Raw genomic sequence first — 16,827 nt, 5'->3', positions numbered from 1 at the left:
CAGGTTTTTGGGGCAAAACAGCAGCGATTAGAGGTCATCAGTGTCTATAAGAAGCTGTATGCGAGGCTTTAAAACGAGACGGCTGGGAGGAACGCAGCTCAGGTAGCCGCTCGTCTGATAAACGGAGACACTCGTCGATGCAAACGTGTTGATTGTGGTGCTGGCGGCTGTGCCTGCAATCATCTGACAACAGCAAGCATTCCCAGTGCAGGAAACGAAAGCAAAAATCACACGTTACACTGCCTCTTGAGGGCACAAGAATGAAAAAAAAAGGGGCAAATATCTGTACAAATGTGCTCATTTGATACGAGAAACTGAAGCAGGAGTTTGTGTGGAAAGGATTAAAATTTGGGCTGTAAGCTGATTAGAGCTTTGTACTCCTATCGGGCTTTGGAACGATCTCTATTTACATAAGGTGCATGCTAAAAAGAAAAAAACAAAACGCACGCACACGCACGGCAAACGATGAGCAGGAATCCAGCGCGCTGCCCGGGACGCAGGAAGATTATTGCAGAGGGGCTGAATCTGCTCAGTTGATCCAGCGGAGAGACGATAACAGGCGGAGGGTGGTGCTGTCCTGCCTGGTGACCCGCCAGGCTGATTCCCCCTCTCTCACCCTCCCAACCCCCACAAACAGCGGGTTTGTTGTTTTCTCCTCCCCGGTTGTGTCAGACTTAGTTAAATGTAGCAGAACCAGCTGCCTGCCGTGTGCTGCTACAGCTTATCAATAACTCTGACAACATGATTTATGCTGCACATTCTGCCCATAAGATCACAGTCTTTAATTGCCTCCCAAATGCATTTCATCCCCCCGTCAATGTTTACAAAAAGGAGAAACAAAACAGGAAAAAAACTGAAAAAGTGAGATTATTATTTGGTAAAACCGAGTGGCTCGGCTTGACGAGGATTTTAGTGTGCGATCCCGTTGCTGTTAATTTTAATTTACTACGCTATGATGTGCTCATAAATGGAGGGGAAAGTTGTTGTTTTTTTTTTTTTTCCTCTTTAACAACACAAAATATGCCACCAGAGTTGCAGGGTGTCCTGATCGTTTCTGTGGAGTCTTTGGACAACGAAGAAAAAGCTTTTTGATGCTCTAAATAAAACCCAAATGGTCAAAGTCTGAAGAATTGATTCACTCGAAGTCGGTTTTCTTTCTCTCAGCAGCATTACTATTCAGGCACATCTAAAATAAATAAATAAACAAACATCAAGCCTGCGAATTAGATTTATTTTATTTATTTTTTCGTTCCCCACCCAGGGCGAAGTTCTGCCACCGAACTGCATCGCTCTGAAAACAGTCGGCCCACAGCAGGCTTTTGGTTCATGTTTTAATTAAATGGCCCGAGTACATTTTCCCCCAAACTCCCCCTTTTTTTTTTTACCGGCGTACCAACGCAAAGACTGATGGTTTGCTAATGAGCCCAGAGTTCTGCAGTCATGTCAGAGATTGTTTCTGAAGCGCCGCGCGGGTCAGAACTGCTGCGAGAGCTTTTAAAGGAATCTTCACTCTTCCCAACACTGGGGATTTCCTCCACACTCCCCTTTACACATCTGGCGCCCGTTACATTTATAAACTCTTACCTGCAGAACTGCCGAGAGTGATTCATGTTGGGTCCGGCCTTGATGTTGCCTTTGTCCGGGTCGTAGATCGTGGTGGCTCGAGCGTAGGCCCCTCCCAGAATGAATATGAAACCGTTTAGACTCACCGCCGGTGCGTATTTGTTATCTAAAGACATGCGAGGAGGCAAACAGAAGACAGAAAAGGGAGAAGAGGGGATTATTTTTCTTTTGTTTTTTGGGGAGAGAGAGAACACAGCTTTTGTTTGGATGTCATTCTCTCGCCCAGCAGACATTTCCATTAAGTTTAATGGCATCAATTTGTTTTTTTATTCCACCTTTGCTGAATGAGAAAAACAATCATCATCAACATTCACCTTATCACTTCCAAAGATACACCCCTCTCAAGATTGCTTTAAAACATAATGGATACCGAGACAGGAGAATAAATGCAGTCTATGAATCACCGAGGCTTTATTGGGTTCTGCTTCAAAATCTGTTTGGGCTTGGAGGCAATATAGCAGAGTTAGCCAAGTCCCAATAATTCAGAATTGCATTAGACCCACTGGCACTTTCTCAGATTTATATAGCAAAAAAAAGGAAAGAAAAAAAAGCATATGTATTGGCAATACATGAGTGAACAGGTGGGATAAAGGAGACCGCGTATTGTATTCCTCAGTATACAGCACATGAGAATAGCAGACATTAAAGCATCTGCTGTGGTGTTATGGATGATGGTGGTTTGAGCCCAACAACGCCGCTGGAAACCTGGAATTCCTCGGCAGCGGTGACGGAGAGAGAGACGGTGGAAGGTGCGACTCAAACTCGGAGCCGCTCCTCTGCAGCCGGCCAATTTACAAGCAGCATGAATAATGCGCAGACGTTTAGGCCGTCGCCCTCGCGCGCATCCCTCTTCGAGAACAGACGGCGGGACAAGCCTCTGTTTTTATTTTATTTTATTTTTTGTTTCTTTGCAGCTGAGAGCAGTCTGACATGTTTAATTAACAGGTCAGGTCAAGAGGTCAGAGGGAGCTCTGCTGCTCCTCTCGTTACTGCATGGGAGGCTCCGACAAAATACTAATTACACTTTGCTATCACACTCACGCAGAGCGTTCAGTCATGCTGCTGATGTGCAAATAATCTCGGTTTAGTGGATATCTTCAGGCTTCTAGACAAACCAACATCTCGAGCAGGTAGTGAGCTAAAACCTATTATATATATTTCATTAGTCACTCAAAAGGAAGCTTAATTATCCTGACATTCCACTTAAAGCCAAAAATCAAAAGTGATTCATCCACTTGCATATTATGGATATCATGGTTGCCTGCCGAGTTCTTGAGCCCATTTCATTGGTTTTAGTTCAATTTTGAACGTCGCCTATCACAAACCAGCTTTTACTCAAGTTGCTGCCTGGGATTTTATTCAACAGTTTCGCTGTCACACTACAGCTTCTCATGTGGAAAATTCATAGATTCAGAATTCATGGCCTCATCTGACCAGAGGACCTTCTTCTCCGACTTTCACATGGCCCGAAGGTGGGCGGGGCTTCTTGGGGCTTTTCCCCCCAACATTCTCTAAGAACATCCAGATTTATGCCAGCATGCATTTGAAGGATGGAATCTGGTTCAACACACAAACCGATCTAAAGAAAACCAACTTGGTTTGCTCAAAATGAACTTGTTTTCTTGAGAAAACCGTCAGGGAAGGATATGCAGAAAACTTTCACTTCCCCAACCTTTCACTTCACAAGAATACCTATGAATATGTTTGTGTTGATCTCAAATTGGTTTTGACAAAACAATGCCTACGCTGACCATGTTCCTTGTAATGATTCCCAAGGAGAATCATTACTGTAATTTCTCACACATGCAGTACATACGCCGTCTCAGTCTTGGCTTCCAAACTGTCTCCACATCCCTCAAACCCAAGCTGTCCCTCTAGCGAAACCCTTTCTTCTTCTGTTCAGTTCGGTAGCTCTCGAAGAAAACAACATCTTTAACCCGATACCGTCTCAAACTCCCGTCTCGTTGACCTTCAGTTTCCCTCTAGCAGCTGTAGTTCTGTCACAGCTCACCTCGTACACCTGCTGCCTCTCCATCCAGGCGTCGCACTTTTCTTTCACTTTCTTGTGCACAACAAAAATATAATTCCTGATGCCGTACACTTGATAATGCACTATCAACTCTTATGCAATGGGACGTACATAAGAGCAAATCCTATTTTTTAAAATTTGTACCCTGCACTTTTATTTAGCCACTCCATCAATATTTAAGATTGTTCAATAACCTGGTTAAAGAGTCCTTCTTTCTGTCTCTGAGACGTCTTTATGTACCGAGGGAGTCGTGTCCAATAACGGGTGGATCCAACCTTCATTTGTTTTCTCATGCTCAGCCTCTCCAGCTTGACTGACGTCCATCTGGGCTCACTGATTGAGTCAGTGAGAGAAAAACCGTGACAAGTTGGACAGTGAAACGGAGCTGTCAAAAACAGATCTGGGCGAAAATGCAAGAACAATTGTGAGCCTTTAAAGTGCCCAAAAGGAAATGGACCAGTTACCGCTGGTGGTAGTTGGGCTGCCACTCCAGTTACTCGGATCAAAGTTTACCGACGCTTGCATGAGCGTCATCATGTCTGTTCTACGAACACATCAATCACTCTGATTCTGCTTTTCATATCCTTTGATGCATACACGAGGATAATCCTGTGTTGCTATCATTTTCTGCCGAACTGAAAACGACGACTATCCAGCACCATTTTCTCTTTTATGCATTAAAAATATATTTTTGAAAAATAGTGCTTGTCCATTGGACAAAGCATTACTGATGTCCAACTTCTAGGAGATGGTTCTCTAGACTCGGTTCGATTAGGGATTGAATTTGCAACACGTGTTGCATTTTCAGCTGGTGTGGTTCACTTTCACACTCACTGTGTCGAACAATCCAAACTAATCGAAAAACGTATTCATCCGCTCCTCGCCTGCGATGGCGCTGCACCAAGAAATGCTGAAGGAAACTCCTGAAGAAGACATGAGCAACTTCCTCCTTCACAAAATCGAAACAAAAACAGAATTGGGTCAGACTTTAGCCGTCGGAGACCCATTTCTCCTGCTAGCGCTAGACTTTCATGCTAGTTTTGGTTTTATTTACCCAGAATGCCTTGCGCGACAGCTCATTTCCTGCTTTTGGAGCAGTCTGCATATTGCGTCCACATATGCGTTTGAGTCGCACTTCAACTGAACCGAGATTTAGGTTTGTTGGTGGACCAGAGTTCACTTCTTTGGTTCGTGTTAAGAGTTTGATTGCGTGTTCACACCTCCCCAAATGAACCGGACTTTCTAGGCAAATGAACTGGAGTTTGATTAAAGTGGACTAACCCCGGCTGGTGTGAACGCGCCCTTAAAAATGCTGCCCTCCAGGTGAAAATTAAACATTTTTCTAAACAAACGTAGTTGTTTTGAGGTCCTGCAGTGCGACGGTTTGAAATGTCTGTCAGGATGAAGGACTTCAAAGAAAAAGTTTCAGAAACATCGAAGTAGGGCTTGCTTTTCTTCTCATCTCCTTCACCATATAAGGAGAAAAGCGCAGCCGCTAGGAGAGGTAGGAAAGTTTTAGCGTGACACCTTGAGAGTCCAGGCCTCAACTCTGTAAAGCTCCCTGTGAAAGCGGCTGAGCGGTGACAATCTCCTGCCAGACCGAGCTTCAGAGTTTCAGAAGAATGGCAGACGACTCCGAGCTCAAGTTGCGCGTCGCCTATACAGAGTCATTAAAAAAAGATACAAGGCCGTCACTGCAGCAAAGTGAAGGATGTGCAGAGGAGCCGACGCACTTTGCCATTGTGAGGAACCGCGCGCAGACTGATGGGAGGAAAATAAACCGAATCAATTTTCGATTATAGAATGAAAGGGCACGGTATGCTGATGGAGCTATTAAAGCAGAGTGCTTTAGCGAAGTCAACATAAAGATAGCTTTGGGAAGAAAATTAAGAAGCTACTTCATCTGCTCAGGTGTTGCCAGGGCAAAGTGTCAAAGCAGCGGACCGACAGAAGCTGCGTCCGCTAATCGCGTTTAGAAAAAAAAACCGTCACACGGCGTAAAGGCGTTTCCATGCTGTGAAACGCAATCGAAACCGAACGGCGCGACGATCCGGAGCGCCAGCTTCAATTTCCACCCTTGAGGAACGAGCCGTCATTGATTGGTTGTCCTCACGTTCTGCCTGACGTTTTTATTCTCCTGCATTGATACGCCCATCTTTGAGAGGCACACGTGTGTGCCGGCGTGGACGGGTGTACGCGGCGTTTCGTGTTCGGTCCCATAAACACAGAACACTCATTTCTCACTGCTCTGCGCCTGAGGCAGAATAATAACAGGATGCTCTCAAAGGAAAAAACCTCTCGCTCTCTCATTCTCTCTCTCGCTCCCTCTTTTCCCCCTGAATGGAAGCTCCCACCAACGCTTCGCGCCCCTCTGACTTGGCCTAACAGCGAGCAGCGAGTCTGAGCACTTGGAGGAGGAGCAGGCAGGTTATCTGGCGAGGCAGACCTTAGAGGACTGCGGCTGGAGTTCAACATCCCTGCACCTCTTTTGCTTTTGTTCTTATCTCTTGGCCTTCAGTGCAAAAAAAAGAAGAAGGAGGGAAAAAAAAGGAGCTGTTCTCCTGAAGCAAGCAGACGGAAAAGTGCACAGCCTTCTTTTATGAGAGAGGAAAATCTGATTATGTACGGAAGTACAATGTTGCTCATACATGCGATGAAGGGTCTGGATGGGCCAAAATGTTGTGATCAAATCAATACTTGAGCCGTGAGTAAGACGGCGTTAGCGATTTCTCTGTCTGGGTTGGCTGCGTTCGAGATGGGAAAACTCAGGCCCACAGCCGGCCGCGTTCTCCATCAAAAAACCCCAATGAAATAGAAGTCAAGAAATCAAGACGGAAGAAGAAGAAGGTTGTCGCACTCCTGCGGCGATAGGAATACAGTTGCGCCTGCGGGGTGACACGGGCTGACGCATCTGCATAAAACATAAACCCGTCATCAAAGCCTGAACGAAGCCCCCCGCCCCCACCGTGCCCCTCGGGTCAAGGACGCCAAACAAACCAAAACACACAAACTCACATGGCGAATGGGAGTTTTGTAACCGCTGTCTAAACAAATGACTAGATAGAACTACGTCTCTTACATCCTGCTCTATCTCACTCCCGCATCGTCACAAAGGATTATCTGAGCCTGCGAACCTGGAATCCTATGGCAGCGATAGCACACACATAGCCATATCACAGGTTACACAGTCAAACCAAAGACAAGACTCAGCCTGCTGATAAAGTTTCCCCAAACAGCAGTCGTCATCCCATTCACACCCTCATGGAAATGTGCAGTCAGGGACACGACCACGGAATAAATACGGCATTTTCCTTCGACTAAACTCTGAATAGCCGGATGAGTACCCACTCCTGTTTTTGTTTTTTTGTCTGTTTTTTTTTTTTTTTTTTTGGGGGGAAGCACAAAGAGGACAAAGAAGCTTCAGTCCGCTGCTGCTTTGAGCTTAGATAAGATTACAACAAGGTAATTGGAGCAGCAAAAACAACATTTTTTGCTCACAATGTCCTTTTTATGTGGTGTGGGAAGAAGAAAAGCAGCCTTTGAAATGACTGGGCCAAAATAGCCAAAAGAGGATGATGTACTTTAATTCAATATGATGGGGACATGTCCAATTAGGTAGCTATGGAAACACTCCACCTTCCCTACCTCCTCTCAGTCTGTTCCTCTCCTCCCCACCCCACCTCACCGCCATCCACAAAGGCCCCCTCAATAGCGGCGCTCGTTCGGCTTCTACGTCATTTGCGGGAGTAATTGTTCCGTGGTCAATTTCCCGATAGAGCAGCCAGGGTGCGGCGCTTCCACTCTCAGGTCCCTGGAGTCGACAGGTCGATGGAGACCTGTCTGTCAGCAGAGGTAAACACTAAAGGGGTCACATCGGCTAAAGTGGGAAGGCACAGCTGCAAATCGGAGGAGTTTCTGTTCACCAAAATTGTTGATCTTTGTATTTTTTAACACTCCATTAAAGCACATACACACAACTTGCATTGAATTGTCTTCTGAATGCGTTCCATCCCCTTGACTACTTATTTTCCTGAGTGCTATAAAACACGTCGCTGTACTTTGCTTCATTTGCGAAACACAGTCTGCCACCTTTTGTGAAATACGGAACGCATTCTTTAATTTCTAAATATCCTGAGATTCTGTTGGTATTCATCCCACCGCTGGTCTGGAGCAGACAGATATGAGCAACAATGCAAGTTTTACTAGGCGAGACATCAGCAATCTCCTCAGAGAAGCAATTGGTGCTGCCCATCAATGTGGGAAGATGTGCAAGGCATTTTCCCAAACAATTACATGATTTTCAAGTTGTAAACATTTAGTATTATTGCTGGTAATCTACCCAGGAGAGAACAATCCAGCAACTTCATCCTAAAGGGGGGAAAAAAACCCCAGAAGAGGGACATCTTAGAGCCCTATAGCTCTCTCTATATGACGTTAAATTTTAAAGCTCCTGACACTAAAAGTAGAAAAGTATGTCCAGCTCGGAAAGGCTGCAGCGAGAAAATCTTTTCTCTCTAAAAGGAGCTTAACGGGAAGATGCGTCTGAATAAACAGTGTCGTTTGGACAGATGAGATGGAAGTTTGTTTGACCAAAGTAAATAAAACATCTCCTACCTACAGCCAAGGATGGCAGCGGAGGGACAGCAGCAAATAAAAGCTTCCCCATTCGGATATTTAAAAAATAAAAATGAAAAACCTTCAAAAACAAATTTATTTATGAATGAAGCATATTTTTCAGTCAGGTAATCTGGGAACCTCCACGACAATAAACTCAAAGTCAAGCAGAAAACAGCTTGACAGGTAAGGGGTGCTACAAGACGCTCAGTCGTACTGCGGGCTTTGTTTAGCCACTTGTAGCTTTTTTTTTTTCTGCTCAGTGACGGTGCTGGATCGCACTAGAGGGAAGAGATAAAAATAAATGGCGAAGCAGGTATAGACCAGATCTGTTTCATTCCATCCAAATTCATAACACTGAAACAGGGAGTCCTTCCTGTTTTCAATCTCCTGTCGCTGTGATTGGACCCAGGTGGATTTAACCAAGCCAGTCACCTTGGCAGTAATTCCTCAATAGGGTTTCAGGTTAGAAGTAAAAGTTCTTATGTTTGCATGTAATCAAAGTCAACTCCATCGTCACGATTTGGAAAAAATGAGCTGCTTATTTGACAAAAATATATAACCAGTATTTTTTTTTCTCATCAATGATTGAAAATCTTAGTTTGAAGATCTTTGCCACATTTCTTTAAAATGGTGTTTTTACATAGTATTTTTTTCTACCTGAAATTAGTTAATGTAAATTATTGTGTTGGGGACGTTTATAAACAGACTTGGTGGTGCTTTGTACTGCAATCTTAATTTCACCAGGCTCCCAATGGAAATACATGCATTCAATTCAGTCAGTTGTATTAAATTGCTAATAAGTCGATTTACCTATGTTGGCGCCTAAAAGGTATTCTTTCATATCAAAAGGTAAAAATGTGGAGATGATAGATCAACAAAACATTCTGTCCCACTGAGACCGTGTTCTGATAATAGAGGATTAGCAACAGCTAGTAAAGATGGAAATTATAATTTCCCATACATAGAAATGGAAAAAAAAAAACATCTAGAAAAGGCAAAATCTAATCAGCCAAATTGGCATCAGCAGTTTCCAAACCTATTAAAACCTCCAAAAGCAAAGCCAGGACTTATCGAGGAATGGCAGAAAACTCCATTGCGGTACCAATGACCTTCTCAGGGCCTTGTCGCATGCTGAATTTTTTCAAATGTCATCCTCCTTTGGCGTGAGCGTCGCAAACAAAATTCCTTTTACCTCCTTTGGATCGAGGCGGTATCTCCAAAAAACCTTGGCATTTTGGTAATTTGCCTGAGCTGACCGGTTAAGCACTGGGAAATGAGACTTCGTAAGTAGCTTACGGCACCGCGGAGGTGCTCGCTCCTGGTCGACGCCGCCATCCGTACGCACGCCAATCAGCTCGGCCATATTAAAAGACAAAGGAAGACTTGGACAAACTAAGCTGCAGGGATGCTTCGGAGTTGTTGGAATGGACTATTTCTGGCACAAGTAATACTTTTCACAGGAGATAGGAAGTCAGTCTTGATAAGTGTTTGTGAAACCCATTTGCAGTCTATGCGGGAGATGTTCCATACAGAGGGGAGACGCGTGCGCGCACACGCAGGCCTGCGCACGCACAGTCACAGTAGATGCACACAGCTGTATTTGTGTCAGTCGATAAGATAGTGCTGAGAGACTGCGAGAGACAGGGTGTGGTGGGGCCAAACGGGGGGAGTAAGACAGAGAGAGAGAGAGATGAACAGAGAGATTAAAGATGGGGAGAAATGGAGGCAGGCAGAGGGGATGTTGGAGAGGCGCTCCCCACCGGCTTGCTAAAATCATTGCCGGCCCAATTTCACAGGAAGCACTAAACCCGTCCATTATCTCCCGGCTCATTGGCTGTCAGACGCCGGCTCGTCCACGTCCTGACGGATGATGGTCAACCCGTCTGCCTCTGCGACTGTCTGATGCACGGAAACACAAGCGCACCCCCTGCCTCTCCCTCACCCCCCGCATGTGTGTGAAGCAACCTCCGGGCTGGTTACATAATTCATGCACTGCGTACCTGCGCCCTCAGGGTTTGGATGGCTGATATGAGGTAAGGTGAGGTTGTCAGTGTCTCGATCTGTGGGTGTGTGTGTGTGCGTGTGTGTGTGTGTGTACTCATTTCTTCTGGCTGCACCACGCCCACGACGGTGTTCAGCTCTCACCTCAAAAGCATGCATTACATAATCTGCAACACGCCTGATGTCTTTTTAATTAAGCTGAGCAGCGACATGGAGCCACTTCGAAGCGCCAATGGGCTTTACACAGGAAACAAAAGGATTTATTGATGACCTGGCGGTTTTGTCTTTAGACAAAACGGCGCCGGCCAACGCTCGCACATCAAAACCTCAAGACTGAATTTAGTCAGGCGAATGTAAAAATACCCCCAAACCGGTTGATAAATTATAGCAGAAGGCGTCTTTAATATTTACAATCTGATCTCTGTCAGCTGGTTTACAGCTCTTCGTTCTCTCCTGCTCAGCTGAACTGAGCAGAGAGTACAGGAGATATTCTGTTATTGGGAATGTTACAGGAGATATTCCAGGGCGACTGAAACTTATTCATTGGGAATTCAATATGGCTGAATTCACAACCAAGCCATGGTCAGTCTGACCACGTGTTTCGGCCTTCGTCTGAAAACTGATGGGAGGCAGCTCTGTAAGATTAAAGCTTCGATCGTCGTCTTTTCAAACTACATGCTCCCTCTATGGAAGGTCAACACTGCCACAGTTCAATAACAAAATGCTTTTTTAAAAACTCATTCAATGGTTATTTAAATGTTTCATTCTGTAATTAAAATGGAAAAACCACACAGAAAATACATTGGGCCCAACGGTGCACACAAAATCTCAACAGAGAAACTTTCTCAACCACCAACGTTGAAACGTTGTGCCGCATCTTCCTGACTTTGAAGTGGAAAAATAATAAACCAGAGCTGTTGCACAATTCATTTAGTTGTCATGTGGAGACAGCATGGAAAAAACATAATTAACTGAAAGTGTGCCACAAAAAGCACATTTTCTGATTAATCAGGGCTTTAAATAGTCATTCACAAAACGTGGTTCACGTTTAGGTTTTCACCCGTTCTATAATTGAGTTTGGCACCAAAGATAAACCGAAAATGAGCTGACTAGGTTTGCTGCTTAAAAAAAAATCAGATACTAGGATCTTTGAGAAGCCAACAGAGACTAAATCATTTGAAGTAGCACTTGAACACCGAAAGCTAATCCTTCTAGTAATTAATTAATAAATTTAGATGTTAGTCAAATTCCCAATTAATTATTAATCATATCATATATTTATTTATATAATTAATAATCATAGAAATGATTTTCATAAATATTTATTTCATTGCAACAAATCAATCATGCATTTAGGTGTTACATTGCGGTTTATTTGTCACCTGATGCCAATCTACTAAAACTGGTATTTTGATTGTAGTTGGGTTTTTTGAACGATCAGGGAAAAAAACTGTAACTAAGAAAGATTTTGATTTGAAGCTGCTTGTCCACCTGGTCTTTCCTGCTACCTGCACACAGACGACTCGATGCTCCCTGAAGTCTTTACTCCCGAAAAGTTCCCGCACAGCTGAGTGTGTGTTAGCACAGACTGCCATAAGTTTCTAGATTTTTGAAAAAAATTCATCGTTTGGGTTTGTGGAGATGATAGATCAACAAAACATTCTGTCCCACTGAGACCGTGAAGCATATTTTGCAGTCAGGTAATCTGCAAAATATGCTCTTCCTTCCTGTTTCACTCACACAAGGCAGGAGCAACAGGGAAGCCTTTCAATTCATCTGTAAGCCTTCGTTAGTTTGTCTTTAAGGTACTTCAGCTAAATTCAAATCACTAGTCAATATGGTCATCTCGAAATGGCGCTGTATTTATAAACTGTTAGCAGGGACGTGGCTACCAGACGACATAATGAACTGCCTCTGGCCAATGGCAAATGAGCTGCCACTTAGCATTTCAGAGTCTCACTATTGACTGGTTGATGCTTTTGTTTCTCGAAGAAAAGATACGATTTACTCCCTCTGCCATTAGATTTACGGCCATTTTTGGCTTAATCCTTTGCCGCCTGCCTATGTATTCATCTTAGGTAACACATTAAAGCACATAACGCCCCATAAACCCCACATTAATCTTCTTGTTGTGTCGAACACAAAGGAAAAGACGAGAGGGAGAGAAAGAAAAAAAAAAGTTTCTCAGGATTTGTTTGAATCTGTAACAATCACCTTATTATGCGCAGCGTCTTTTAAGAATGCAGTGAGTTGTTTGCACGGTGGAAAACGCGGGGTGAGATCTTCGCTTTGGGAAGACATCTGGGCAGACCTGAGAGTCACACCGAGGCGTACTCTGTTTTTCCAGCTGCCTTGGAGTTATGGCAGCTAGATTAGAGTATTTCTTGTGGCTCTGCATCCTTTAAAGGTCCCTGGAGGCTCGGGCTGCAATGCTGTTGCCGCTTTGGCCAATAACGTGTCAGGAGCCGTGGTCGGACTCACCTATCATTTCGCAATGGTCTTTTCATTAAATAGCCAGAGCAATAATGTGGACAGAGGGGAAATGATGGAAAACACAGACCAGGATTACGATGATAAGGGAAAAAAATAAAATAAAAAAAAAGAACGAGAGATGGAAAGGTTCATAAGCAGACCTGGAAGTTTCCAATTGCAGTTGGTTAACATTTACGCCGAAGGAAGCTTTAATATGAAGAATTAAACCAACACAAGGCCTCGGGGCATTCACACATCACTTCACTTGGGCATAAGGAGGACAGCTTCATTAATATGGAGCCACATTGAGAGCCCTGCACAAAGCAAGCGCATGATTCAATCTGCCAGTCATATGGAACGTACATACTCCGAGTTGCCTTGGCTCAGCCGTGATGGGTTTATGGCGCCGGCTGCGCGAGTCAAGTACATGATACTGAACGGGACGTGTTGGAGTGGAGGAAGTCGGGGGAACGCTGTTGCTAGACGGCCGTAATTGAGGGCCAGTGAGTCTGTGTTGCAGTCTGACGTGAAAGGAAGACGTGAACGAGGAAAGGCGCGCACAGGCGCAAAACGTGCCCCTTTGCGCACGTCCACGCTTCCATTTAGTGAAGCGCCGACGATCTGACGACTGTTTTCGATGATCGCTAAATAAAACAACAACAAAAAAAAGTTTGCCGAAACAGTTTTCTTTTTTTTTTTTTTAGGTCGCTGCCGACACAACACTTTGGGTCTCAAAGCGCCGAGTATAAATCTGCAGCCTGAATTAAATGTAGACATGCTTTGAATGTCACGGACAGTTCACTTTGAAACTGATGGAGTTGTTAGCATGATCATGTAAACATGATAAGGTCTTTTCAGAGCTTCAAAGATGATGCCACTTTTCTAAACCCAACCTGGTGCCAGTTGGTTAAAGATCAGGTGATTCCTGTTACCAGTAGATATCTACACACACCTCTGACCTTTATAGCCAGGACCATCATTGTAAATACCCCTGCAACTTTTAAGTCATTTTTTACTTATATCTATAATAACTGCAGGGTACTTTTAAAAGCTCTGTCCCAGTAGGAGAAAATGAATCCTATCAAACTAGAAAGGCTTTTCTTACCTATCATGGGTGATTCAATGAAGCTCCAGGCGTTGGTCTGTGGGATGTAGGACTGGAGGACACCCGCCGAGCGCCCAGCCTCGTTCACACCCCCAAAAACGTAGATCTTTCCTCCACACACAGTGGCAGCCGCCGAATGGACCGGCTTAGGGAGAGGAGAAACAGTTTCCCACGTGTTGGTGATGGTGTCGTACCTGCAAAGAGGATGATAACTCACTGAGTCTTTTCATTTATCCGAATCTGACAAAGGTGCATGATGGGAGAACAAAGACGCAGTTTACAGAAAGCTTCTGGTTTTAAAGTTCCCACTGCTGTGAAACCCTCATTTTTGGCTGCAGAGCTGACAGATGTAATTAGCGAGATGGTTACACCACCAGGGAAGATGAAAAAGCCCAACCATTACATACAATGACAGCAATTAAAGCAATTACGCAAAACAACGCACGTCGGGAGCTACCAGCCATTAGTCTGTAGAGTTGGGCTGAGTGTCAGCGCCGAGTTTTGGACGTTTTACCACCGAGTCCTCTGGCAGAGACCAACACGTAGGATGACAGGGCCTGACCCGTCACTCCAAAGCTCTCTGGATTTCGCCCTTTTCACATGTCGTTGGTTTTATTCCATCTCATATTTGTCACACTTGGAGTCTACCGAGCGCAAGCTACATGGGTTAGCATTCAGACATGAGCGCCGTTTGTCTCGAGGTTCCATGAACGCGCCGTAATCCTGCATCCACGGGCCACTGATCAAAGCAGCCGCAACGACAGCTCTCCAGTTGGAGGAGGCCTCATTACGGAGCCGCAAACAGATTTGGGACCTGTGATTAAAACATACATCCAATTCTGGCTAAAGCAACCCTTCCTAATCAAGTCTGGGTTTTTATTGTCAAACACACACATACAAAAAAAAAAAAAAAAAAAAGAAAAAAAAGATAATTAAAAGCAGTCTGAAAATCAGCTGCCAGCATCCTGCGGCCAGCACAACTCACACTTAAAACACTTCAGGGATGCTGGATGGGGGGGGGGGAGAGGGGCTGACTTTCTTCTTAAAAGCATTTTTTAATCAGATTTTTCCACTGGGATCAACAACCTTCATTAGGCCACAGGTGTCTTTTATTTTTCTTTTATGTGCTCGTGTAACAGTATTTATTGCTGCAGCCCCTGTGGCATTTTAAGTCTGGCTGAATTTAAATGACACCCAGGAGCACTACCTGATCCCCCCCCTACACACACACACACCCCTACACGCACACACACACCCCACCTTCTAGAAAGAAGGCTTTTAGATAAAGTGCAAGAGGAGATGTGCGAATTACCCTTTGGGAATATTCTCCTTGGGGTTCTGATAATGTCGTCGGCAGCTGCTGCAGAGAGGATGGGCTTAAAAATCGACTGTCAGTCGAAGAAGGTGGCGACACAGGAGCCGCTCTGAGAGGTGGACTCAAAACACTCTGAAGTAGCAATTAGCACTGTTTAAACATGGACACACACACCCACACACGCAAACCAGTCTGAGATGGAGGAACCGAGCTCTGCCGAGACAGAGTAACAAACACGTGTCTCGGTCTCCAGCAGATGTAATTACCCCTCAGACTAACATCGGGAGAGCTTTGTAAATTTAAGGGTCAGACGCTGCTGAGTGATTCTGATTACAGGACAGACAAGAGTCCAGGATGGCTGCTGCCGCAAACAACCAGACAGAGAGAGGGGCGGGGGGGCAAAAACCTGACTCATTTCCACACTTTAATGGGGCAGTTTGAAGGTTTTGAAGTGAGGTTCTGGTATAAATAGTTAATATCTCGCATGCAGTGGGAAGTTCTCTTCATTTTGGACCGATCCAGATTAGTTGGTCCCAGAGGCTGAAGATAACAGCCAGTTCAACAGGAGCTGACACCAAAGAGGCCTTTTACCATCTCAAAACAACTTCATCCTCAGAAAATATGAGAGCAATTTTTACACCAGTGATGTCTTATCAACATTTAAACTGAATGTTTACAAGGAAAATTCAGGCTGGAGGATCTTCATGTGTGAAACTATTATTGTACACAATTGTTATGTTGGGCAGCTCAATATAAAAGTGTAAATGGTGCAAAAATAAGTTAAATGGTGGATATTTAAATTGTACTGGTGTGTGTTACCGCCACATCAGAAAGACACAAAGTTAGCTTTTAATAGTACATGATCAGGGCTGTTATGTTAACGCTGCTGTGGGTCAAATGGAAAGCTTTGACTTTGATTTCAAGATTGCTATATATTTTTTACATGTTGATGAATTTTCTTCTGATCTTTCTTCAGATCTCCCCTAATTTTTTGTTTTATAACTACTTGTTTAAATTGTTGAAAAATGAAACATACCTTCACATACATTCATATGCACAGTGGAAACAGCCTTGGCACTACTACAGACAATAACATCTACAGTCTCTTACCTCTGCTCTTGGCGGCGTTGGCCAATCAGCGGCAAAGAAAATTAACAGCTGCCTTGCAAACGCAAGCCGATAGCATGTCAATTAGCATCTATGCAATTCTGCTTCCCAAGATGGAGTTTATTTCAGATATGTTATGCGCTGCAAATTTTCCATAAAACATGTGAAATCTGATAATACACAAATCTATAAAAGTAATTCACAAATGGCCAAGGATCCACTAATTATGGAAAGGATGATAGGCTATCCACAAATCATCTATTTATCCTATGATTTGTGGACTGGATAAATAGACGAGTTACTCTAATTCATCTATTTAAGCTTTCAGTGACAATCTAATACAAGTTTAGTGACAACTAGATAACCATACAACTATACAACTGTGCCCTTGGAAAAATGATGAATTACTTTTCAGATTTACAAAACTGTTTGTCTTCTTATATTTCAGAAAAAGAAAATAGATTTGTTTAAAATTAGTACTGGCAAATTCTATAGAAGCTGCAAACATCAATCGGTAAATCACTGCCTTTGATGTTTTTGCCATTTACATTTTCCCAC

General features: G+C 44.0%; 1 protein-coding gene across 2 annotated transcripts in view; it reads right to left on the bottom strand.

Moving 5' to 3' along the window:
- LOC129368995 (kelch-like protein 29) overlaps positions 1 to 16,827 on the bottom strand; it is a 250,869-nt gene that overhangs the window by 2,053 nt on the left and 231,989 nt on the right. For both annotated transcript variants that reach the window (XM_055044230.1, XM_055044229.1), the window contains exons 13-14: positions 13,848 to 14,041; positions 1,585 to 1,729 (exon numbers count right to left, since the gene is read on the bottom strand). In XM_055044230.1, the coding sequence (XP_054900205.1) occupies positions 1,585 to 1,729; positions 13,848 to 14,041 (339 nt within the window). The remainder of the gene's footprint in view (positions 1 to 1,584; positions 1,730 to 13,847; positions 14,042 to 16,827) is intronic.

This window comes from Poeciliopsis prolifica, unplaced genomic scaffold (genome assembly GCF_027474105.1).
Source record: "Poeciliopsis prolifica strain line A6 unplaced genomic scaffold, Auburn_PproV2 SCAFFOLD020, whole genome shotgun sequence".
In the NCBI taxonomy this organism is placed as follows: Eukaryota; Metazoa; Chordata; class Actinopteri; order Cyprinodontiformes; family Poeciliidae; genus Poeciliopsis; species Poeciliopsis prolifica.
Note: the sequence above shows the minus strand (reverse complement) of the source record. Positions and strands in the feature narration are given on the sequence as shown.